This window comes from Varanus komodoensis, unplaced genomic scaffold, assembly GCF_004798865.1.
Source record: "Varanus komodoensis strain SLA01 unplaced genomic scaffold, ASM479886v1 scaffold4, whole genome shotgun sequence".
Classification (NCBI taxonomy): Eukaryota; Metazoa; Chordata; class Lepidosauria; order Squamata; family Varanidae; genus Varanus; species Varanus komodoensis.
The window spans coordinates 42,604,414-42,629,698 of record NW_025335941.1 but is presented as its reverse complement, the minus strand read 5'-3'; the positions used below and the strand labels follow the sequence as shown (position 1 = coordinate 42,629,698).

Here is a 25,285-nt window from a genome sequence, read left to right as displayed (position 1 = left end):
GAGCGCACACACATGCAGAAAAGAATTTAGATCTGGATTGACAGCCCAGAAAACGCAAGGGCTGTTATTTATGCATGAGCACTAGCCAGGCAGCCTTTCTCACCCTGCCCTGTTGATATGCCTCACCCTTCCTTGACCTAGAGGACCCCGGAGTCTACTCTAGGGATGAAAGCCTGGTAGACAATCCATGCCCATTTAAGCTGCAATCCTGAACCCAATTATACAAGCTTAAGCCCCACTGCAGTTAATGGAATTTAAGGGTTAAGGGTGCATCCAGACCAGTCTTACAATATTTCATTTCTACTTATTATTGCCACTACACCCTTTTGAACAAATGCATGAACTTTAAATTCTGTATTTCATTTTTTCTAGCTTTGCTCAGTTGCACCCACATTTATCTTACTGTATATGATCTAATTGGCTAAAAGAAAATGGAAAACAAAACCATTTTTAAAAAGCAATGCCTTGTGAACTGTCCAGAGAACTTCAGCTGTTGGAGACATAGAAATTAAATTAGATAGATCTTTTACAGTGCTAATTGCAGTTCTGTAACAGGTAGTCTCTTGTCCATTAACATTTGCACACAATTTAGATAATAATTTTAGGTGCTTCAGATAATAATAATATTCAGAAAAAGAAATTATCTCTATTGCTGAGGGAACAGAAAGGCATCAAACAGTTTTCAATGGGGGTGATCGCAATTGGTGTTCCAGCTTGTCAGTTATGAGAAATAACTGTCTTGATTCGTAGCTTATCTCCACAGTTCTGCCTCTTTGGTTGGCTTTGGTCTGGCTCAGTTGTATCAGGACTCCAACATGTGATTTAGTCTCATTGCCTGTGAGGCAGCTTCCTGTTAGCCACATGATTGTTACTGGGGAAGAGTTTCCATGAGCCAATCGAGCACAGATTTTAATTGATTGTACAACAGAAGACAAGGGAAGCAATGGCATAGTATGTTTATTTCAACATGTTTCCTCAGTTGCAACTTGTAGACCAAACCATTTTCCTAGGTAAGAATATTCTGTATTTCATGGACCTTTAGGAGATTTCCTGCCCAGCCCTTCTTAAACACCTCTAGAGAAAAAGATGGTGCAAATTTGTTAGTGTATATGTCCCTGAAGGACAGCTGTCCAATTGCCCTGAAGGAAATTCCATTGTTTTCAGTGGTGTAGGCATTAGAGAAATGTAGAAAGTTGCTTTATACTGAGGCAGTCTATTTGTCATCTAGCTCAGTATTGTCAACCTCGCTGGAACAAGGTCTCTGGAGGCTCAAGCAGAGGGTTTTTGTTTTTTGTTTTTGTTTTGTTTTGTTTTTGCATCACTTGCTTATCTGCTCTTTTTAAACAGATGTTAGGAATTAAATCTGGAACCCACTGCATGGAAGGCATGTGGGCTACAGCCAAGCTATGGATCCTCCCAAAGCATCATGCTTTTAATTTTTTCTCATATTTCTGAACTAGGCTGAAATTCCCCCCCCTTTTTTTTTTGAAATTTACTGACAGAGTAAACAATTGCTCTCTGTTCTTTTCTGAAAAGCTTTTAAATAATTATGTAGAAATTATACTTTTATCCTGGCTTCAAGCACTGGCTCATATGATTTGCTTTTAAGCAATCATCCCCCTTTTTTTGAGCTTATTAGGCTCAATATATTTAAGGTTTTGCATTGCAAAGCTATATCATTAAATAGAGTTTGAAGAGTAGCAGGAAGCCAATGAGGAATGTGGACCAATGATGCAATTTCTCTGAGTTCTGCCCAAGGCATGCCCATATATGATCCCTGTTATGCAAAGTGCAGTGCCTTACATTTTGAATGAGCAAAGTATTACTAGTAATGATTGTACATTAATTCTAGTTAATCTGCTTTCAACCTTTCTGCTTTCAACCTTAGAAACTGAAATGGCCCCTAACCTTTCCCACAACTTCATATTCTTGGCTGGCCTTCCCAAGTGTGCTGCCCTTCAGATGTTTTGAACTTCTGTCCTTTGTAGCCAGTATGTCCAATAATCAGGAATGTTGCATCTTGTAGTCTAAAACTATTGGATGATATCAGGTAGGATCTGGCTTTAGCAGTGGCTTCAAAGGAATTTTATCCACTGAAATTGTGTCTGAGACACAGTTTCTTCACTGTCACTTACTATGTTTCTCATTGTATTTTCATCATCTCTCCTATTTCCCAAGATGGAACAATAGAAGAAGGGACGCACTTTCCCTGTTCCTTCAGGGAAAGTGAGAAGTAAAGTCAATTGATTTTCCTTTTAATGTCCTTAACTTTCTCAAACCACATTGATTACTGGGTTCCAATTAGAATAATGGGTTGCTTGCACATTTGTACATGAGATTTATTAAAACAGATAATAAAAAGCCAAATGTACAAATGCTGAACATTCAGTATTAAGGTACAATATTTATTTATATATTGTATACTAAGAATTTGCAAACATTCATTTCTGTTAGTCCTTGGAAAGCCCTTAATTCAGCAGTGGACAGCACATAGCACATGGGCTACATGAAGCCTCCCTGCAGCCTCCACTGTCCCAAATCTTTTAAAAATGGTTTACAAACTGTTAACCCTTTTGGTGTTCTAAAGCCACTATGTTCATGCTCAGTTGTTCAGTCATGTATGACTATAAGCAATCTTAGGGGCCAAATCTCACCATACATTTTGATCCTGTGCCACCTCTTTCAGCTGAACTATGCTCTGGCCCACATCCTCTTTGACAGAGTCTAGCCACCTCGCTCTTTGGTGACCTAGCTTTCTCTTGCCAGTGAGCGTTCCAAACATTATATCTTTTTTCTAATGAGCCTGACTACATGATGTGACCAAAATAAATGAGTCTCAGTTTTGTTATCTTGCCGACCAGGGACACATCTGGTTTAATATGTTCTAGCACCTGCTTGTTCGTCACCCCCGCTGTCCATGGAATGTGCAGGAGCCTCTGCCAACCACAGCTTGAAGGAGTCAATTTTCCTCTTGTCTAAACTTTTCATTGTTTCCAAGCTGATGTTCATGTTACAAAGCCACTAAGAAACCCGTTAAATCTTTAGTTTATTTTTCATAACCCACAAAATCCTTGGACCTCATGAAGTTGTCCACCTGTGCCTTAATTAGATATGTACTAATTGATTTGCCCATCCCTGATTGTGTACTGCATTTAAAAAAATTAAAATCTTGCTTAGTATTATAAAGTAAGTTGTGCTCCTGACATAGAAAAAACATTATCATACCAATTCCTAGTAATGTTTGGGCTCTCTATGCCTCATTCTTTCAGCAGGAGTATGGGTAGTTTAAGGTAATCCACCCCTGGAGCCTAATAGAGTTTGAGGTAGTTTCTGACTGACATGGTTGAGTCTCTGCTGTCACTGTGAAATAGGGAGGGCTATTGATAGGATCCCTTGCATCTGCTGTTCATGCAGATCCAGTGACTAAAAGCATTCAGAGTACTATCACGTGGATTTGAGAGATCATGTTCAGTTTTTGCAGCCTAATTATATGGACAAGACTCTTGGAATGGTCTGGCTGACCATGTGTATATTCAGTCATTCATAGCTTGTGAAATCTAGTTGGAAGGGATTTGATGGATACAATGCCTCTTTGATCAAAGGAGTTTTGCCCATAACCTTAAAATAGCATGTGGTGCATCTTCTTAAATAGCTCTTCCTGGACCTGAAGACTTCTGGACCTGAAGACTTATGTAACTGCTGATCAGTTGCAAGAATCTCCTTCTCAAAAAGGTGATGGTTTGACCCATCTCAGTATGACTTCAGCCACAAGTTTTGCACTAAAATTGCCCTGGTCAATTGCCATGCATTTTGAGAGACAGAAGTGTCCTTATTGATTTTCCTGGCTCGCTTGGTGGCTTTTCATGCTATTTATTCTTGGTATATTGCTGGATTGACTCTGCAGGCTTGAGGCTTGGACATGATGAAACAGCAGTCCTATTTCTATTTACAGGATCACTTCCAGAAAGTACAATTGGAGAACTTCTGCTTGACCCCATGGCAGTTGTGCTATGATGTCCCACAGGGTTCCATTCTGTTCCCTCTGCCCATGTTGTTTGAAATTTATATGCAGCAATTGAAAGAGGTCAACAGGGTATTTGAGGCAAGGGGTCAACAATAAGCTGATGACCCAAAGCTCTGTTTCTCTTAGGTCAGACCATGCAAGTACTGGATTGGTGTCTGGAGGCAGTGATGTGTTGGATGAAGGTCAATAAATGTAGATTGAATTCCAAGTCTGGAATCTTGCAGGGGAGGCAGGGTGTTCAGGTCCAAGAATTGTCCAAGAATTAGGACAAGAATTGGGACAACCAGTCCTGGGTGAGACTGCATTGGCCTTGAAGGGGTAGTTGCATAGCCTGGGGGTACTTCTTGATCCAGCTTTGTCACTGGACTTCTGAGTGGCCTCAGTAACACAGAGTGCTTTTGCCTAGTTCCAGTTGGTGTGCCTAGTATGGCCATTCCTAGGCAGAGGTAACAGCTATGGCAAACCATTCTTTGGTAATCTTTTGGAGTATTATAGTGCACTTTACATGGGTATGTCCTTAAAAACAGCATGAAAATGAAAATTCATACAAAATGCAGCTGCTAGATGTTGGTGGGAATGGTTGTATTTTGAATTCTTAAATTATATGGGACCCAGGTATCCAAAGGAACACCTTGTCTGTGTTCTTGGCCTTAGTGGCAAGGCCCTCTTATTCAACGATTAACATATGATGACATGAGAAAGTACTTTGTCCATGATGGCATCCCAACTTTGGAATGCCCTCCTACAAGAGATACACCAGTTTTTGTTGATATTTTAGCATCTGGTTAAGAGCCATCAATTTACTGTATTTTTCCATCTATAAGACGCCCCCATGAATAGGATGTCCCCCACTTTTCTTACCCATGTCCAGCGAATAAGCTGCTGCCCTGTGCGCTGCTTTGCTGTCCCCCCCCCCCCCGCCACACGTGCCACTTCACTGCCCCCCGGGCACGCATGCACCACCACCCCAGCCTCCTGCGGCCCCCCGTGTATAAGACTCACCTACATTTCTAAGTAAATGATTTTAAGAAAAAGTAGCATCTTATGCACAGAAAAATACAGTACCATAGGCAGTTAAGAGATTTTCGATGGCATTCCAATAAATCTTACTGCTGGTTGTTTTATTAGTTTCATTATATTTACTGTATTTTATTGCTGTTGTATTGCTGTACTTGTAACATTGCTGTTACTCACCCAAGTTTTGTAGGAAGAACGGGATATGTATAAATACAAAGGAAGGAAGGAAGGAAGGAAGGAAGGAAGGAAGGAAGGAAGGAAGGAAGGAAATCTCTTTCTGCCCATAATAAGAGATTACAGAATGTATGAGTAGACAACAAGTAGATTGTGTTTTGCTTATATTGAGCTTAAGAGCCAATTTACATCCTTGCAAATACTTTTGCTACCTGCCTATCAAACCAGTTGTTTGACAATCCCCATGTACATTTCCTGGGCAGGCAGCAAAACCAGGAGATCTAGTGAAACATTGTGGCTGCCACACGTAACTGGTAAGCTGCATTCAATTTTGTGATTTTCAAGTTGTGCAGGCTTGTTCTAATGTTTAGTGACAGCAATATGAGCAGCTGTATGGGCCAGAATGCATGTTCCCCAACATGGCCAGCTTTGACAATGCTGACCACCTGTTTTGATTAATTGGTTCCAGACTTTCCTCTTCTCTACAGGTGACAGACACTTTTAAAGCTAGCTGTGCTATCCATCTGTTTGATGGGTACACATGTACATATCTTCATCTATTCAGGGGATATTTTGATTAAGCATACATTCCCTATCTCCTGAAACTAAAGTTCTAAAATTTGAAAAAACTCTTTCCATAAAATTGTTTTATATTTTGAATAGAACTTGAGTTGGAAAAATTGTTTATATGTAGGATGATGATTTAGTGACAAAGAGACTCAGTACTAAGGTTGCTTTTAATTTTATGTATTCATGGCATAAATGAATACATAACTTTCCTTAACTTTTATAAACAAACTTATGTAAAAATCTAAATCAGTAGACATATTAGCATAATAATACCTTTTATTCCTGGCATCACACTCTCAGATTATGATGATTGTGAACAATTTAAAACTTTTCAACTCTTGCAAAAGAAAAAAAACAAGCTAAAAACAGCTAAAAAAGAATGATAAGGAACTAAGCAGAAAGTATCGTAATGGAAAAAGTCTTGTTAGTTGATGTATCAAGGTAATAGGTTACTATTGTGTTTTTATTATATTAATTATTTTAATTAAAATATAGACAATAAACCAGACATCCATATTCTGCTTCTACATATATTAAACATATTTCTCTGATTCTCTAACTAGAAAAAAAATCCAGAACACAATTTCTTCCTCTGTTTCTGGACAGCGTAAAGCAGATATATCAAAGAAACCCTTGAGGTGGAAAGTTAGGGGAGGATACATCGGTTTGTAGCAGACAAAATGTCGCTTGCATTTTGCTGCTCAGTAGTTTGATATACTCATTTGCTGATGTGAAATGACGAGGGCTTAGAAAGCAAGGTTTTGTTTTTTAGCTGTCTGTAGACCTAGTGGGGCCTTACAGAACCCAGTCAGCAGGTCATTAACTCTGGAGAAAACAGCTTGCATTAATATGCTCTAATCCAGTATAATTAGTCAAATTACTGCACGCGGACCAACTTGTCATGTGTTGTCAGATTTGGCATGCAGGCGGGATAGCCTTGGTCCCTCTGGAATGCCACCCTGGATCAAGGCAAACTGCTCGCTCGTGGTATTGCCGATCTCTTGATGAGGAAAGCAAACTGAATCACCAACCACAGAGAGGGCTTGGGTTGTTACTTTTTATTTCGTCTGTTTTAACCCTGTGCTTATTTTGGATTAAAACAAAACAAGCAGTGCTACAAGAAGAAATGTAATGATGATTTTAGCCCTGAGAAGTAAGTGTAGGTTCTTCTCACTACTTCCCCATATTTAATGGAACTAGCAATATTCTGTAACTCTATAAGATTAGCATTCATAAAAAGATTTGCAATAAATAATTACAAGAGGATCATCTACAAATTACCTACCATGCTCTGACATAGATTATCAAACTACCAGTGTGAGTGCGTGCTCACACACACGTGCATACTTGAGTACTTTTTTCCAGTAGGGGAGGAGGTTATTAAACTATAAAAGGGCCATATTAGCATAAATTCACAAGAGCTCTTGTTCTGGCGGCATGATAAAAACCTGTGTTACCTTTGCATTAACACTGAATTGCTTGTTGTGCTTTTGGCAATGACAGATAAGTCCGTGTAATTCCCCATCACAACGGAAATGATGCTCCAGATTCCAAACGCATCCTCAAGATGTCACTGACAATAATCTTCAAAGAACGGCCAGTGAAAATGGGCTGTATGTTTGCAGGATGATATACTGCAAATGACAGGAAGAATTATGTGAGTGAAGACGAATCTGTAACATATTATTAAGCAATTTCACGAGAATAACAGGGATAAAAGGATAATGGATGAGGGTGTCATTATTACCTTCATGTAGAGGGAAAGCAAAAGCAAAGGTAGAAAGACAAGATTAATTGAGGAAGGGTGAAGCATTCATTGCTCATCAGCTCTTTTGTACTCAGTGCTCCTGAAATTCCAGACAAAAAAATTGCCCAGAGCCGCATTTTAATGCAGCTGGCAAGAGGGAGCAGAAAACTGACAGGGCACTTTTTAGACACCACTCAGTTTCTATAAACCTACTCCTGCAGCACCATCATAAAGCTATTTGTAGGCCTTTTCTTTCTTATAATCTCCGGTCTTAAATAGGCTTTCATACAAAATCTTCTGTTATTTGTTGTGTGTGGAGGGGGAGATGTATTTTTGCTTAGTGTCTGTGCCTTTCTAAATGTAGCTGCAAGGTCTGTGCCTGTTACCCTTGACTGGCCGCTCCTGGCCTAACGGTGGTTTGGGCTCCATAATACTAATGTGAATAACATTTGAAAGACAAGAATTGAAATACGTTATTCAGTCCTACTGTTTTCACACCTAAGAATGATTCTGCATAGATGAAAACATGATATAGCCACTGCAGAATTATACAGAAGATACATGTAAATCTGGTGTCCCTTTCTTCTCCTCCTAACCTTTACAATTATTATATTTGCATAATTGTCATAATGCAAGATTAGTCAGAAAGCACAAAGATGGAATGTTACTGCAACTACTACTGTTCCATTCTGGGAGTCTACTTGAGCCTGTCTGAACCCCAAACTTCATGTTCATATTCTTTGTCTCCTGCATTTACCTTTAATCAGGTACATAATGCTACTATTGGCTAAGAGACTGTGGTGGGAAGGAGAGCTGCCATCATTCTCATACACATTTTCTCCTTTTCAATTCCAACTGGTGTATTTAAAAGAGATATAATATTTCTCATGTTAACTTATATTCATTTTATACTGCAAGTACAAGAATTTGACATTAATCTGCATAAAATACATCAGAACTGTTGGCTGAAATAGATACATCTCAAATTGGCACCTGATGAGTAGAGTTCAAAACATAATACAGTAATCCAAATACCATCATTTCCTAATTTTTACTCTTTTGTTATAAAGTAATTCCCATTGTATAATCATCTTGAATGATGCCCCAAGCAAAAACTTAATATTACACTCTCTTGGCTCCCGCACTCAAGTTCCAAACAATTCATTTCAATGATAGGAAATGGAGAATAGAAAATGGCATTGTCTTTATAATCTGCCCCAAATAATCACTTCATTGTAATGGTGGCCCTACAAAAGAAATATCTCTAAGAATTGCTTTATATTTTTTAGACCAATATTCCTTAGACAGACTTGTCATGTACATTTTTCATCTCTTTTAGCAAGACTGTATCCTCTACTTACTTTGCTATTAGCATACGTTATATGGGGAAAAATCATAATTTTAACTTCATAATGAGAAATTATCCAATGTTTGCTGGACTGTTGAAATATTTCTTAGCTGTAAAGGTACACAAACACACACAGGGTAGGCATTAGCTATGTAAAATGAAGGTAGCATTCCCAACTGATCATGAAGTAGAGATTAATGTTAAATTTGGATAGCAGAAATCTGATTGCATAGTATAATGGAAAAAAGGTTAATATTTTAAAGCAAGGCTAAAGGTTGACAGGAGAAAAATTGAATTTGTTTGCAAAAAGAAATTTGTTTCTTTAAGTGAAAATTGGGGTCAGGAGATCAGAGCTTTCTTTGCTTCTAGATGAATAAAATGAATTGAATAATGCCACTGTAAGCCAGCAATATATAAGTTAATGACAAAACAGTACAATAGAAGTTTGAATACAGATACTAGAGATGACAAAATTATATGCTACATATAAATAATATTTTCACTGGTTACTTTATATATTTGATTAATCTCTTAGAAGATACAATAACTTTTCTATTCATTTGTTTCTCTTTTATTTTATACTAATGGATTTTATTATCCATTACCCAAAAAGAACCCCATTGAGGGATACTCCTAATGGTCAGATCTGTCACAAACGGAGGGTGGATTGTGCAGTCTCTATAAACCAAAAGCAAGATAAGCATCAAACTAACATCTAAAGGTCACAATCCAAAAGTGAGCTAAATATGCTTAAACTATTTGCTTTTCATAGGGTTAAATACATTTATGTATGTTGGATTGTGACCAAAAAGAAGTCTGTTGTCATCATAACACAAGACAGTTATTTCACCAGTGTGGAAAAGCTTTCTAACTTTTCACTAGCCTGCAACAAATACTCTTATGGATGCAATCTGTTTACAAATACTTGAACCCAGTCAATATGTGAATTCTGCCACATTTTTCAAAGTAAAATGCATTGAGTTCCCAGGCAGTTTTCCATCCAATCACTAAGCAAACCAAGGTTGCTTCATCATGTGCGATCAGACGATACCTTGGTCTCCCATGCACATTTCCTCTCTCAGTTATTACCACTCCTGATTGCATGTGTGGTAGACAAATCAGATTGCCTGAAGGAGCAGCAGCAATGATTTATGATTAATGCTAGCAGTACCTTCCCAATGCATGTTGCCGTTACAAAATATACTCCAACACTGCATTGTATATGTTAACGTATATTATCCCCTATATAAATCCTTTTTTGTAGGAAAAATATATATGAAGAAGCCATCACAACGTGAGATAGTAGTAATATTGATGATGAATAGAGTCATCCTTTGTCTTGGGTAAATTATGAATAAAATGTCCTGTCATTAATACTGATTTTACTGGAGCTATTGAAAAGTATAATGGATGGTTTTGTAGTATAAAACATAGTCTTCCATTTGTATGTGCTCGGAATTTCTAAAATACTTCATGCCCCAGTAATTAGAGTATAATTTGTATCCATCTTATTTTCTTTCTTCTTATTTTTTAAATTCTCATCTGTTAACTTGGTGTACGTCCATTAGTTCATGCATTTCATAAAGTAGTGATTGCCTATGAAAATTATTGCCATAGTAACTTATTAAATAAGGTACAGTTTTGTTGCCACAAATTAACAGTTGTAATCTTGTTGGATTTTTCTTGGACTTGTTTCCACAAAACTATAATTTTGGAATATATATTTCAAAGCCTGTCAATATGCCATTCTAATACCATTGTTGTTTTATTTCTTTGATATTCATTTTTATTATTTCATATTCCAGCAGCAGGAATCCTTCCAAAACTAACCTTGTCAACAGATTACTCATCTTCCTTTCCACCAATGGGCTCCTCAGGATATATTGCTGGAAGTTACTTCGAATCAATCTTTTATCCTTAAAATCAACCTAAGCCAATCTAACCACCTTTTTAATTTTGCACATTTATTTATAGTCTAATATGCAAACAACATGATCCAGTGTCTTGCCATTTTGTCAGTTTGAAGATTTTTTCCTAATGTCCAGCTTAAATCTCTTTTTGTTTGCAGATCATTATTTCTTATGCATCATTACTTTTGGATCATTATCCAAAGTTGACAAGAATATCAATTTATCCATGCCTTTTTTTTTAGAGAACATGCTCCATATAGTTGAAGAAATTATTCCATCCACACTCAGTTTATTTATTTAGAAGTTTTTTTTATCACCTTCTGAACAAATGTTCCCTTATCCCTTTTATCCTGGTATATCTCAGTAGCTCTTAGCACCCTAGCTGGATACAGCTGCTTTCTTTTAGCTCTTCAGGCTTCAGACAGTTGGCAATAGAAGCTCTCTGCAGCTGTGCCTTCTTTAGTAGCTGGGTCAGGTTGGTCTTCCCCTTGCCATGATATTCTTTCTGGATCAGGAGAGGAACCTGCACATCAGCCTGGCCAAAAGCAGTTGGAAGGTGCTGATCTTTAGCTCTGCAAGAGGTCAGTTGTCCTATTCCTAAGCTTAGAACCCCACTTCATCTCTTATTATTTGCTTAGATTTCTCTGTCCTCATATAAGGAAATCAAGTATTTGCTTTGGTACCAGACACAGAGAATTTAAGCTCTATAGTAGTTACTAGACCAAGTAAGACAGTGTAAAAAAACGCCCTACTAAAATCTAGGTATATAAAAGTTACTATATGCATTATCAAGATTTTTTTTTCCTGTAAAGGGGAAATAAGTTTGATTCATTTTCTACAAAACCATGTTCCTTTACTACTTAAGAATAAACTGTTCATACACTTTTTGTTTATTTGTTCCTAATTTTTGTGTACATTTTGGTTTGGAAGTGATACTGACTGGACTGTGAGTCTCTGCATCTTCCATCTTTCATTTTCAAAGTCAAACTCTATGTTAAAGATGGGTTCTCATCCAGACCTATAGACCTTCCTTCAATGTTTGTTATTTTAAAGATTAATAGATATTATTCAATTATTTCAAACAATTCTTGGAGCACTCTTGTTGTTGTTGATGATGATGATGATGATTTAAAAAAACCTGATTTCTTTACTTTGAAAATAATCTAACCAATTAGGGCTAAAACTTTATGAGTTAGAGGAGAAAATTTTGGAAAAGTCTTCTTTAACAAATAGTAACCAATAGAAACCTCCAGCAAAACCACAAAGTTATGAAGGTAATATTCATTTGCCTAAGTTGTTGTTCCCTACCTCTTACTCATGTTATGCTGCCTGCACATGGAGATTCCATTTAGCCATCATAATTAAGAGCCATGAAGAACAGGTATATCTTCATGAATTTTCTCAATTTCCTTTTAAAGTTATCTACACTAGTTGCTGTCACTATCCCCCATGGCAGTAAATGCAATAGATGAATTATGTGTTGTATTAAAATGCATGTTGTCTGTTTCACATCTACTGCCAGTCATCTTTGTTACGTGGCCTCAGGTTTCATGCATTGTAAGACCATTATATGGGAGCCATCCAGTATCACTTTCTAAAGTACCTCTCCAGGAAGGACCAGAGCCACCATGCAACAGCATCTCCAGGCCCTCAGCTAAGTAGTCCCAAGAAAATCTCACTGTTCATAGGATGAAAACCCACAGAGAGATCCTGCAAAACTTACAGGAACATTGTCCCCCTGCCCAGTATACAGCATAGATCATTAACCAAGTCAACTAGAGCAAGCTCTGTCCTATAACCATCCTGAAGTCAGATTAAAGCTTATCAGCTTCATCAGTCCATATGTACCTTTCCCATACATAAAATATTTTTAATGGGGTCATTTTGGTTGCACCACTTTTAGGACCTTTCCAGGCTTGTTAGCCTTTTTCAGTTGAGACAACTATCCCTGTACACGCTATTCCAAATGTGGCTGCATCACTGTGGACTATGATACGTACTACCTGTCTTGGGTTTCACAACAGTGCCATCTTCAACCTGACCATTTCACTGCTCATTCCTGATCATTCTAGATCATTTATGAATGTTAAATAGCATGAATCCCAATATAATCTTTCTTACACTTCAGATCTTCATGATAACTAGCAGTTTACTGTATACTCTGCTTCCTGCTCTTCAGCTAGTTGCTAATTTATATGAGAGCTTAGCAGAAATACTGAGAAGCCTTTGTCAGAGGCTTTTTGAAAGTCCAAATATATAGTCATGTTTAGAATCTCATGAATTTCATGACCCCCTACTTGGCTCTTCTTGTTTTGATTGAACTGTTTCTTGAGAGGACCCAAGTTTTACCTACTCACTTTTCTGCCCATGCAGTAATCAGTCCTGTATTTGAGATAAATTCTTTGATGTTCCTGTGGCAAAAACAAACAAACAAAATGTAAATCAGGCTGGAGTATACAATTCTTCATACAATTATATAATATTATGCAACATCATATACAATATTATACAATATTGCAAAATTGCAGTAGTTTTGAATCTAAGTAAGTGCCAGTGAATAGGAGGATCTCTTCCATTCATGTTGGATGTCATTTCATTTATTACATTTGTATGCCTCCCCATCACCCATAGGGCTCTCTGGGCAGCTTACAATAAAACAAAATAATAATAATAATCCATAAAAATGCAATAATACTTTAGAGAAATACAATCAAGTAATACAATATTTAACTGTAAGTGATACAAAATCAAACTTTGATACAATAATACATAATGCAATATGTAATATCAATACATAATACAATATAATACATAATACAATGAATAATATCAATAATAAGATACAGCCATAATCCCACCCACAAACAAAGTTCCACCTAGAAGGAATACCCAGTGCAGCGCAGCTCCGTGCTCCTGACCAGCTCCTTTTGAAGTGTCTCTCCTCTCTCTGTCCTCTCACTGATAAAACGAAAGGGAGGCATTTTTCACCTATTATTCCATCTTCCTGTATGTGTTTCCCACCTTCCAGATGTTTCTCCAGCTCTGCAGGGAGGAAGAGCTGGAGAAAATCGCCCACCGTTTCCATCTGTGAATGGAACTCCATTTGAGGGATGCATTTACCAGTAAGAACAAACTCAGCATTCCAATCAATACTCTGTTTTTAATTTGGGCAGTTTTGTTAGATTTATTTTGCACAGTTTCTATCCCTGATGGAGATCCTACCTGCATCTGTCATTAGGTGCATAGCACTGTATATTAATTAATCCAACTAGTATCACCGAGAAATATAAAATACTGGTAATAAAATACAATAGAATAATTTTAAGAAGTATGAACATTGTTGGATGCTGGATGTACAAAGTGTCTTAGAAAGTGAAGGAACGAGAAAGAGAGTCAAACCAGTACTATATGCTTTCCTCCTGGATCTGAAAAAAGGGAAACTGGGATTCCCTAATGCACTATACTCTTCTGCTGACAGCAGATAGTTATAAAACCCTCTGATAAGGCACATTTCACAATCACCACTGTCTTTTCGTTTCTGACTCTCAGTGGATAATTGTGCATAATGAATGACACAAGGATTCTCTGAGAAAAAAATAATGTATTTGCTAGTGTATAAGCATATAATAGAATTATTTGTGGTAATATCCTTTGTCCCAGCTTTTGAAACTAGATGAGATAGTGAAAGGAATAGAAAATAGCATACCATTAGATAAATAAAAGGTATCTTACTGTGTGAAAGAAAAGTCATTTGTTTATTTTTTTAAATGTTTCATTCCTTTTTACAGTAAAATACAAAAACAAAAACAGATGGTGGGTGAACACACCTCCCCCAAAGCTGCTATTACTTCCACTTGGGGAAGAAGCTATGCACTAATACAGTTGTATTCCAGCCTGCCCCTGAGCCCTTACAGCACCATGTGGGGGAGCAATATCCATTTGGGCAGGTGGTGTAAAGGAAAGGATTAAACTACCCCAATTTCCAGTGCTCCCATCAAACCCCTGTCCATAGCAGCTTTAAAAGAAAGCAGATTTTAGATATGAAGTCACAGACTACATCTGTTTTGACCCTGATTTAAACCCATTAAAACACATATTCCTAAACAGTACATAGCAAGGTGTGATGGTAAATGTTGATCTGGTAATATTCCGTGCTTGCATATTTGATAGAACAGGCTCAAAATTCTTGAATCATGATTTCTAAATTGCATTGGAAGAGTTTGAAGGGTTGTTGCTTGTTAGCAGCGTTGTCTGGTGCAAATAATTATCATCATGAAATATTTAGTTTTGTCTTAGGAAGGATTTTTGTGTTTGTACTGAGAGGCAATACATTTTCTTTGTGATGTATTTTTGTTGCATTGCTCATTATATTTGTTCACATCTCTAAAAGGTTCCTATTTCTTGCAAATTTGGGGGTATCTAGCTTTGCAGATTATATGAACTAATGAAGGACAAGGGAGGGAGAGATTTTGCCATAGGGAAGCTTCTGTGAAGAGTGCCACAGGCAATATGTTGCAGTGTAATTAATGAATCTGTAGGTGCAGTGTCCTTAGAAAGCAAGTCGTTGTTAAACAATGTGTGACCTCATGATAAATCATAAATAAAATTTATGTCTTGTGAAAGAAATTATTTTAAAATATTATACAGTGGAATCTCATGTCACTACCTTAGAATCAGTAGCTGTTTATTTGTGTAACCCAGATAAGGTTTGGTCCACTTCTCTATCTGTCTTAGAAAAATAGTTCAAGGCCATGTTAATATGAATTAGCATGAAATATACTTACTGATGACTTCTTTTAAAAAGTCGATCTGGAGAACAATGCACAATTGAACCGAATAGCATTGTTTCAGTCTCTCTATCTCTTTCTTTTCTTGAACCCATCTTTTCAGACTGAAAGCATGAAAAGTTATTTTCTGGTGGTGTGATTAGATTGGGGCTGAACTCTCCAGCTGGCAGCCCTGTCTATGACTGGCGGCGGCCTGTCCCCAGTGCTTGTCATTTCCTGACATGCCTGACAGGATGGGGACAGCAGCCCCAGACAGGTTCATTAGATGGTGTTTTCCACAGCTGGGCTTAAAAATAAAATAAAATAAATAAAAAAGGCCATGGTTTGTCAAGGCCCAAGCTGTAGGGGCCTTTCTTGTTGGTTTAAACCCAGTCCTTGTTTTGACAAATTCTGATCTGTGCACTTTTTAGATTTTCTGACACATTTTTGTTTCCCTCCCCTTTGGCCTGCACTTTGTGCTCTCTGCCTTGTTGCTGCTTCAAAATCCTAGCACAGCCTCCCCCAAGAGAGCATGGAGCATGCTTACCCAGGGCTTTAAAGAAAAATAGAGCCATACAGTAAACTAACAATAATTGTTCATTTCCATGGTGATCAGCACAATGACAAGGGGAAGAAAACCTCAGAACTCTCAGTAAGCCAATTACAAGCAAAGTTGAGAGTTTTATGGTGCCAAAAACATGCCATTTACATGAGAACATGATATCATTACTAGCAATCTATGCTGTCAAATGTATTGCTCTGTGGTGCTGCCAGAAATATAAGCTGTCTTCATAAAAATATTTTGCTTTCCTGAAAAGTGGCAGAAAAGGATATTTGTTTTTTAATTGAAAATATTTGAGGCAATATAATAAAATTACACAAGATTATTATTTAATAGTTATTTAAGACTCCTCATGTTATCTATTTAAATGGGTTATTTTGAAATGTATGATTTCTTAATCATATTTATAGCCCTATTTATTGCATGCATAATTATTGTATGTCATGAAGATGGTCTTATGTTGAATATTCTAGTAACCTGACCTAAGCCTATGGAATTGGCTATGATATAATTTCAGTTATATAAAATAAACACATGGTAAATGTCTCTGTTTTCTCAGTGGATATTTTACTCCTGCAATTACATAAATGGATCTAATCTTCATTGTGTCACAATTGTCATGCAATTGTGTAAAGGCATTCCCATTTCTATATTTATTAAATAACTGGATTATCCCCTATTGAAAAACTGTGCCTAGTAATTATCCCCAACCATGATAAACTAGTAATTAGAAAGTAATCATTGACTTCTTCAATTTACTGAATGCTGGCTATTGTCTGTATACTACTTTCAGTACTGATCCTTAGAGAGAGCCTATTAATTTTGGATATTTTAAGTAGTGAAAGAATGGCCACATGCAAAATGATTGTCTAATTACAGGGTTGCTATCAAGACACAAATGAAATTCTTTACTGGAATCATTTACTTTGCTTCTCTGAAGCAAGCTGCTTGGCATATTCCAGCCTTTTATGTTAGCTGCATTTAAGGGCTTGTGGTATATCCAATGCAACTGAAAGCCAGCCGCTTCATTCATAGAAATCTGAGCACTTACCTTTCCTTTGTATTGTTAGTTACCGCTGCTTTAGTTTGTGGTCTCTATGACAACTGTTTAAATTGGGATGGGCAACTGTCATCTGGAGTATTACCGAAAGAAAAGTGTTAGTGAGCACACAGTCCCATAGATAGAGCATTTCAATATAATCCAATTTTAATTGAGCTCCAGAGACTTTGATGTGCTGCAGAAGGTTGGGAGAGAACTATTCCAGAGAGAAATTAAAGCAGCCCAGCAAGGCTTCACTACTCCAGACTGTCACCGTTTTAAATAAGCATTAGCATCAGACTTAACCTTCCCCTATGGAACATCTCTTTCAGTCTTTCCCTGCTTTTTTGCCATATGTTACAAAGGCAAAGGCACTTTCATCTTTCTATATACATTTCTACACCCCCTTGATTAGGTTTGAAAGGCATGTACTGGACTTGAGATGCATCAGAGACTGTCTCTTGGACCTTACTTTGCAGTTCATAAAAAGAAGTAGAAAGCAGGAAAGGGATTAGTTTGCAATTGTCATCCGACATGTGTTGGATTTTCTCTGTAAGATTTTTATGAAAGCAACCTACCCTGATGCTGAAACGTTAAAGATTATTAGATTTTATCATAATTTTAGCATGTACTTCTGCATTTTCTACTCTCATAAGAGTGCATATACTGGTTTACTGGAGGATGTGTGTATCAGAGAAGAAAGCCATCTTTAGCCACATGCATATGACTTTAGCCATATCCTTGTTTGCCAACAATGCAGAAGCAGAGAACAGCCACTGGGGAATGGCAATCAACCCTGAGACTGATATTGACTAATCATAGTTGGAAAGGAGGGAAAGCAAGCTCTTTAACAGATTGCATATATTGAAAGAAGTCTCTCTTAATTCTAATAAGCATATTTGTTTCACTGCCTTGGGCTAAATTATGCCATTGCTAGTTTTAATTATGGGGTATGTGTGGAAATGCAGAGCTAGTAGTGTGCAAGATTGCTTATTATCATTTGTCTTTTCACGTGCAGCAGGATGCTCATATGCAAGTATCAGTAACAGACACACAAAGCCTTAGTATTTGTTAATACATTAATTCATATTTGTAAATCAATCTATCCACTAGAAATAATTATGATGTGTTATTTCATGACAACAAACATTTCACATGGAACCTGAAACAAAAATTGCAGTGCAGAGTATTTCTGTTCTATGCACCTGATAGCCAGCTATGCCTTCCTTTGAGATGCCCCATTCCACCTCTTCTTTGTTATACTGTTAGCATTCTGCCAGAATATGGACAATTCTGTGTCCACTAAGTGAATGAGTGTGTGTGGGTGTCCCCACAGTTGTTGAAGTATGAGGTTTATGCCTTCTTCAGAAAGCCATCAGAGAAAAAAAGCTGTATTCCAGTAGTTGTTGTGTTCTACTGAAAGAAACCTCAGAAGAGGAGCTAGCACTCCCAGAGATGAACAGCACTGAAAAACACCTCGTGTCAGAAGACCAGGAGAAGCCTGGATCCTCAGAAGTAATGGCTGTAGGGCCATCCCACAAGATGGGACAACTCTGCCTCTGAGACAGAGCCCAGTCCCAGAGGATAGCAGTGGCTAAAGAGGCCACCCTAACCCAGAGAAGGACTGCCCTCTTGAAAGGGAAGTATCCTTATGAGTAAAGGTCTCCTTGTAAGGAGGGATTTCCTCATGAAGAGGATTTCTCTCTTCAGCCTCTGGCTTTCTGCAGCTAGGGACAAGGTGGGCCTTGGAAACTCCAGCTTCTAAGCCTACAATTGAAACTAACTTCTGAAGCAACACCGTTTGTTCCACTGCCTATGTCTGGTAACCTGCCCTGGCTTCTTGTTTAGATTTGCCTCTCATGCTGCTGAACTGAGAACTCTGCTAAGCCCTTGCTTTTTATAGAGTATTTCTTTTGGACTGTTCTTTTACAGTACTCACCAAAACATGATTGCAGCTTTGCCTTAGACTTTGTGTTGAGCTGCTTCTCTTTTAATACGAAACACTATGTTTCTGAGTTTACAGTACATTTTTGCTCCACAGACTGCCTCAGGATCAAGCCTGACCTAGTCTGAGCAGGACTGTGGCAATAGTAATTCAAGAATTTTGCAAAATGAAGCACTTCTTTCCCCTGAAGTTAAGCAGGCTTGCGAGAACAGCAAGTTCTTCTGTTAACCATCTCCAGGGGCATGACTTCTGAAGTCACAGTCCAAGTAGAAATGAGGTGCTGTTTCCTTGTGTCAGTTGCTTCCCTGCAGCTGTTTTTCAGAGAGACCTATCTCAGGAAGGAGTGAAAGGAGTGAAAGGAGAGCAAAAGGTGAAAAGTCTCATGGAGTTGTTGGAGAATGAGCTTTTCAGCTAATTTGTGTTCCTTGCAAGAGGAAAAAAGACAATGACAACAACAACGACATCTTCTAGTCATCCCATCACACCCAGTAATTTATTGTGGGTCTTTGCTTGTCATTCATACTTTAATCAGTGTATTCCAACACATCCAAACATCAGACTTATCAGTAGTTCATCATTAATAGTTTATATGCAGAAGTATTTCTAGCTTTCTTTATACTTTAACATTCTTTTCTCATATTATCTCAATTCTATAGGAATTGCCTTCCCAAGTTGCATAAAGTAACTTTGAGATTCTGAATTAAGGGGAATCCTGCTTACTATGAATGATTGTTAGGGTTGATGCCAATGTCTTCTTTAATTGCTGTTAAGGGAGGGAGGAAGAATTCAGTCAAGATCACAAAGCAGGGAGTCTGTGGTCCTGGGATGTTCCAGTTTCTTAGGTATAGTTAAACAGAAACTAGTTATTTAAATCCTTGCCTGGAGAGTAGAAAAATTTCTTCACCAGTCTGCTCCCAGTCTGTAGGCAATATTGTGTACTGTTGCTGCTGATCCCCTAGTTCTGTTGCTCGAGTGGAACAGATCAGTAGCACAGCAGGAAACAGTGGCTCCTGAAATAAATCTGGAGATGAGCAGAAACATTTCCAAAATTCTGTGGAGCTCTCTTTTGTGACCTCTGCTGATGTGTTGCATTCTGGAAACTAGCATTGCTGTTATTTTTCCAGTTATTTCAGGAATTGCTAGTCCCTGTTGCTCTGTCAATTCATTCTGCCAGCTGGAAAGCAGGATACTGCTTGCTTTATGCACTTCCAGCTAAATGTGGAAGGAAGAACAACGATGGAGGAAGAGCAATTCAGCTAAATACAGCTAAGCTTGATAGATATAACTGTGATTCAATGGAACAACTCACATGCTTACAATGTGGCCACTGAAGGATGGATACATCAAGGCAAAGAGAGTGTGTACACCAGTTCAGAAATTTGACAGCCTGAACTGGATAGATACATGTAAAAATGTTGGAGAAATAAATACAAGGCAGGTTAGAGTCTACTACAGACCACTAAACTACTACAGGCCTCAGCAAGGAAAAGGGAAGTGACATGGCAAAACCTAAAACCTACCACAGAACAGACTAATGCCCTAGGTGTGGAAATTGGCATACACTTGCCTGGACAACAGAATTGATCTCTTACTCATCCTTTCCTGTAAGACATTATGATTCACTAGTTGAGATAACAGTTGAAATCTTCTTATTTTTATCTATCAATTTAAATCAAGAACAGACCATGTCCCTAATCTGTGATACAATGAAAGCAGTAACAGGCAGCCCCTATGTACAGAATCCAGCATTCTCAAAAACAAGTGATTATTATAGAACATTGCAAAGTAAAACACTGGCAAATTCTTTGACGAATCCCAAATGAACTGGGGACTCTCTAAGTCTACAGAGTTCTGCTGGGGAAAAGGTGTGAACTGGAGGCACACTGCTATGATGCATTTGTATAGACAGTACTATGAATTGCAAATTATATATACTAGGCTCTTAGCATGAGATTTAAGAAAGCAACAAACAAGAAAAATCATACCAGACATAAAGGGCAGGAAGAGAATCAGACAGGCAAATTCTGAAGATGTTGCAACAGCTTTTGCAGACTTTTATAGGTGACTTGTTTCTTCAGGCAAACCAAAGCTTTCTACCATATACTCTTCCATAACCAGAGCTTCACACAAACCCCTTTCAGAAATACACAGAAACCTCCCAAGCCAAACTATCTTGGAGGAAGAAATAAAACTTGTCCTACAAAACCTGAAACATGGATAATAAGGCATGGATGGATACTTTGCAAAGTTTTATAAAACATTCAGTGAGCTCCTGTCATCCTACCCAAAACTTCTCTGTAACATCCTCCTGGGGTAAGAGATTCTGACTCCTAAGTACTGCATATAGGCAAGGATTATGGTGATCCCCAAGCCTGGTAAAAATCCTGAAATAATATTTCTCTGTTAAATCAAGATTCAAAACTCTAGTATTCTTGTAAAGAGACTTAATACACTCATTTACAGCTACATGGATGCAAAGCAATCTGATTTTATACCAAGCAGCATTCACCTAACTCAATACAACATGTGTGGAATATAATTCACTTTTGCAATGCCCATAAAAGCCCAGCAGCTATACTCTCCCTAGGCACCTTTAAGCCTCTGACAGCATGGCATAGGCCTTTTTAAAACTGATCCCAGGGCAATGTACTTTGGGAAGAGCTTTATGGATTATATTTCACAAATCTATTCAGAAACCCATGCAGTAGTGAGACTAAATGGCACAGAGTCTGCCCAGTTTTTGCTAACCAGAGGCACAAGGCAGGGGTATCCTCTTTTGCCTATGATGTTAAACTGGTGTTTGAAGCCAATGGTGAAATGGTAGGGTTAATGATGAAATGGTTGAAATGGTAGGGTTAATAGTATCTCCATTCAGGGCAGATCACACCTAATAAAGTTATTTTCTGATGATATTCTAATAATGCCTATCAATTCCCAACGTTATTGGAAAGTTCAAAACAGTTCCATCTAGTAGCTGGGTTGGGCATCAACTATTCAAAATGAAACTGCAGGTAATCCAGGCACAGAAGAAGAGAAAAGGAAAATGGAGCAATTTGTGTCATCCATCTTTTCCAAACCCAAAATGTGGCCTGGGATTGGATGTGTGCACCACGTTTGATGATGTAACCTGAAGGAAATTACTTCCTCATAACAAAAACAATTATTTTAATTTAATTTTATATTATTATGTTTGTAACTCAATGTATTTTTTGTATTTTTGTATTTAATGGTAATTTATTATGTTCTATTGTATTTCAATGTATTTTATTGTGTTGTAAGCCGCCCCGAGGCTTCAGCAAGGGGCGGCATAGAAATGTTATAATAATAATAATAATAATAATAATAATAATAATAATAATAGGACTGCATGTGCATGTTATGTTTGTACCCAGTGGATATCTGGTATGTTATTGATAAAGTGGAGTAACTTGAAAGCCCTGTGCAGCTAATCAAGTCTCACACTGGGAAATCTTACAACTCCATTCTTGGTATTCCTGTAAAGGGCCTAGATATTTTTTTTCCTCTATGGGCAAATGTTTTACATAGTCTTCACCTTTTCTTCAGTGCAATCTGTACAAGAAAAGTTCAAAAGAGGAACAGGAACTTAAGTGAAATCATCATTTTCATCACTGGGTAAAATCATCATTTCTGATATTCTTCATTGCAGCATTGTGTCAAAGTCCCACTTAGCGCTGCTATTTTTGATGGATAATGTAAGGGACAATTTGTCACACTGTAAGATAGTCTTGTTTTTATTGGTGGCAGTATACCTCGAAATAGTAGAACTTTGAACAACCTGCCCTGGCTGCACAGGTTTGGAAAACTGCACCTTGTAGAGACTAAGCCACCATGACAGAGTTCTGAGAGGAATGGCCAAGGTAATTTCAAGGAAATCTGGTTCAAGAAAACAACAGTGGTCCACAAACCCCTGATACCCAAAAAATCCTTCAGAGGGTTCTAATTAAATAAGGGGTACCCTAAAAGTATGCTATCGTACATGTAACTTAGACAAGAAAGGGTGGGTGGGTGTTTATAGCTGAACTTTATTGTATTTGACTAAAAGTTCACTGTACTAGGCACAATAACTGAATAAAAAGAAGTTAAAGATTATCACATGTATGTATTCCCTTTATTGTAAAAGTGCTATTTTATACAGATGGCATACATAGAAGTAATATGCATCCCGTTTTCATTTTGGTCCTATGGACTCATGCTCTTTCATTGTTAATATTTATGGCTTATTACTTCATAGTTTTCAAATATGTTGTGTTTTGCATTCACATACATCTTTATCTTTATTTAAAACTTATTTTAATTGTTAATTTATTATGTAGGTTTTTTAACAAAAAACAAAATTTTTAAGCCGAGATGCACCAGGTTTTAATATTTTTATTGTAAAATTTTTATATGCGTTCGTTTGTTTTTGTTGTGAGCCGCCCCGAGGCTTTGTTGCGATGGGGGTGGCATAGAAATGTTTTAAATAAATAAATAAATATCTAGAACAAATTACTTGTATGACCTACATTGTATGGTAGGTAAGTTTCCCCTTCTAACATATTAGTGGAATTGTGGTGTGCATTATAGAGCGACTATTTTGAAGTAAATGTTTAAAAATATTTTGCTGCTGTGACACCCAAAATACTATACTCTCTTAGAGCCACATTATTTGCCTTAAGATTTATAATTTTTGATTGACCTGGGTTTTCCATAAATGTACATGGTCTTAGGTTATCATATATCAAATTAAAATAAATAATGATAAATAAAACACTAAAAGGCTATCAAAACATATAGTGTGATAGGAGAAGATATCTGATGCTAGAACTCTTTTCAGTCTGACAGACAAAAAGCTTGCAAGATCTTGTTACCTGATGTTCAGTCAGTAAAGTTTATTCTGGAATAAAATGCATTGATCAAACACCAATGAGGATAGCTAATTATTGGAATATATCTTGCAATTTCTTCATTGTCTGGAGGCATTAGCATGTTCTGTGTGATGTACGGATGGCTAAACTATATATGCAGTCTGTAAGATGAGTTAATGCACATGAGGCAGTCATTGTCCTTACACTGTTTTTCCCCAAGTATCCTGGATTGTTTACATATTGCTTCCATACACTTTTTCTTTTGTAGGTTCTTGCTTATACAGAAGGTCTTCATGGAAAATGGATGTTCAGTGAAATTCGAGCTGTTTTTTCAAGACGTTACCTTCTTCAGAATACAGCCTTGGAGGTGTTTATGGCAAACAGAAGTATGTTAACTATTTTTTATTTTTTAGCAAATGTTGACCTGGAGTTTGATCTGCTTCATTATTTTAATAGGTTTAAAATCATTAGGTTTAGAAATAGGCTGTATTTTGGAGAGGTTCAATCTTTTGCACATTTATCTGACACCACTGACCATCATTGGACTTATTTTTGAGTAAATGTGGATAGGTTTGTATTGTAAGGCAATCCTAATTCCATTTTGAGATGATTTGAGACCACCTTTTGAAGTAGTCAATTCATAAGGAAGCTGCTATTCTGCAGTAGACCAAATAACACCTTGGTGTAGAGAAAGGGCAAGTACGAGGACATTTGATGAGATGTATAAAATTATGGTGTGGCAACAGTAGCTAGGAAGGCATTTTTCTTCCCCTCTGATAAAACGAAAACAAAGTCTTCCTGTGAAGCTACTAGTGAGATATACAGAACAGATAAAAGGAAGTGCTTCACACAGCACACACTTAAACTATAGAATTCACTTTCACAAGAGGTAGTGATGACCACTAATTTGAATGGCTTCAAATGGAGATTGGACGAATTCATGGAGGATAAGGTTATCAAAGTCGCCTAGTCCTGATGTCTGTATGCTACCTCTAATACCAGAGATAGTATGCCTATGTATACCAGTTGTTGGGAAACATGGTCTGGGGGCACTGTTGCACTCATATTTTGCTTATGGGCGACTGGATGGCCTCTGTGTGAACAGAATGCTGGACTAAATGGACTCTTTGTCTAATCCAGCATGGCTTTTCTTATGTTCCTATTTCCACCAAACTGGATAATTAATTCCCTTCTTCTCCACTGTCCCAGATGAATGTAGCCATGTCATATTCTAGTGAGCACAAAACATATCTCAGTCATGCATCAGAGCAGGAGAAAATTGCCTGCAGCTTTATAAAGTGGGTGATATTTATACCAG

The 25,285-nt window shown here is 37.5% G+C and overlaps 1 protein-coding gene across 16 annotated transcripts in view; it reads left to right on the top strand.

The window, feature by feature from the left end:
- The window catches only part of NBEA (neurobeachin), a 450,384-nt gene that overhangs the window by 296,244 nt on the left and 128,855 nt on the right, over positions 1 to 25,285 (top strand). For all 16 annotated transcript variants that reach the window (XR_006415936.1, XR_006415934.1, XR_006415933.1 and 13 more), the window contains one exon: positions 24,236 to 24,353. Coding sequence is in view for 12 of the 16 variants with exons in the window: in XM_044442661.1 (XP_044298596.1) it covers positions 24,236 to 24,353 (118 nt within the window). In the remaining 4 variants the exon portion in view is untranslated. The remainder of the gene's footprint in view (positions 1 to 24,235; positions 24,354 to 25,285) is intronic.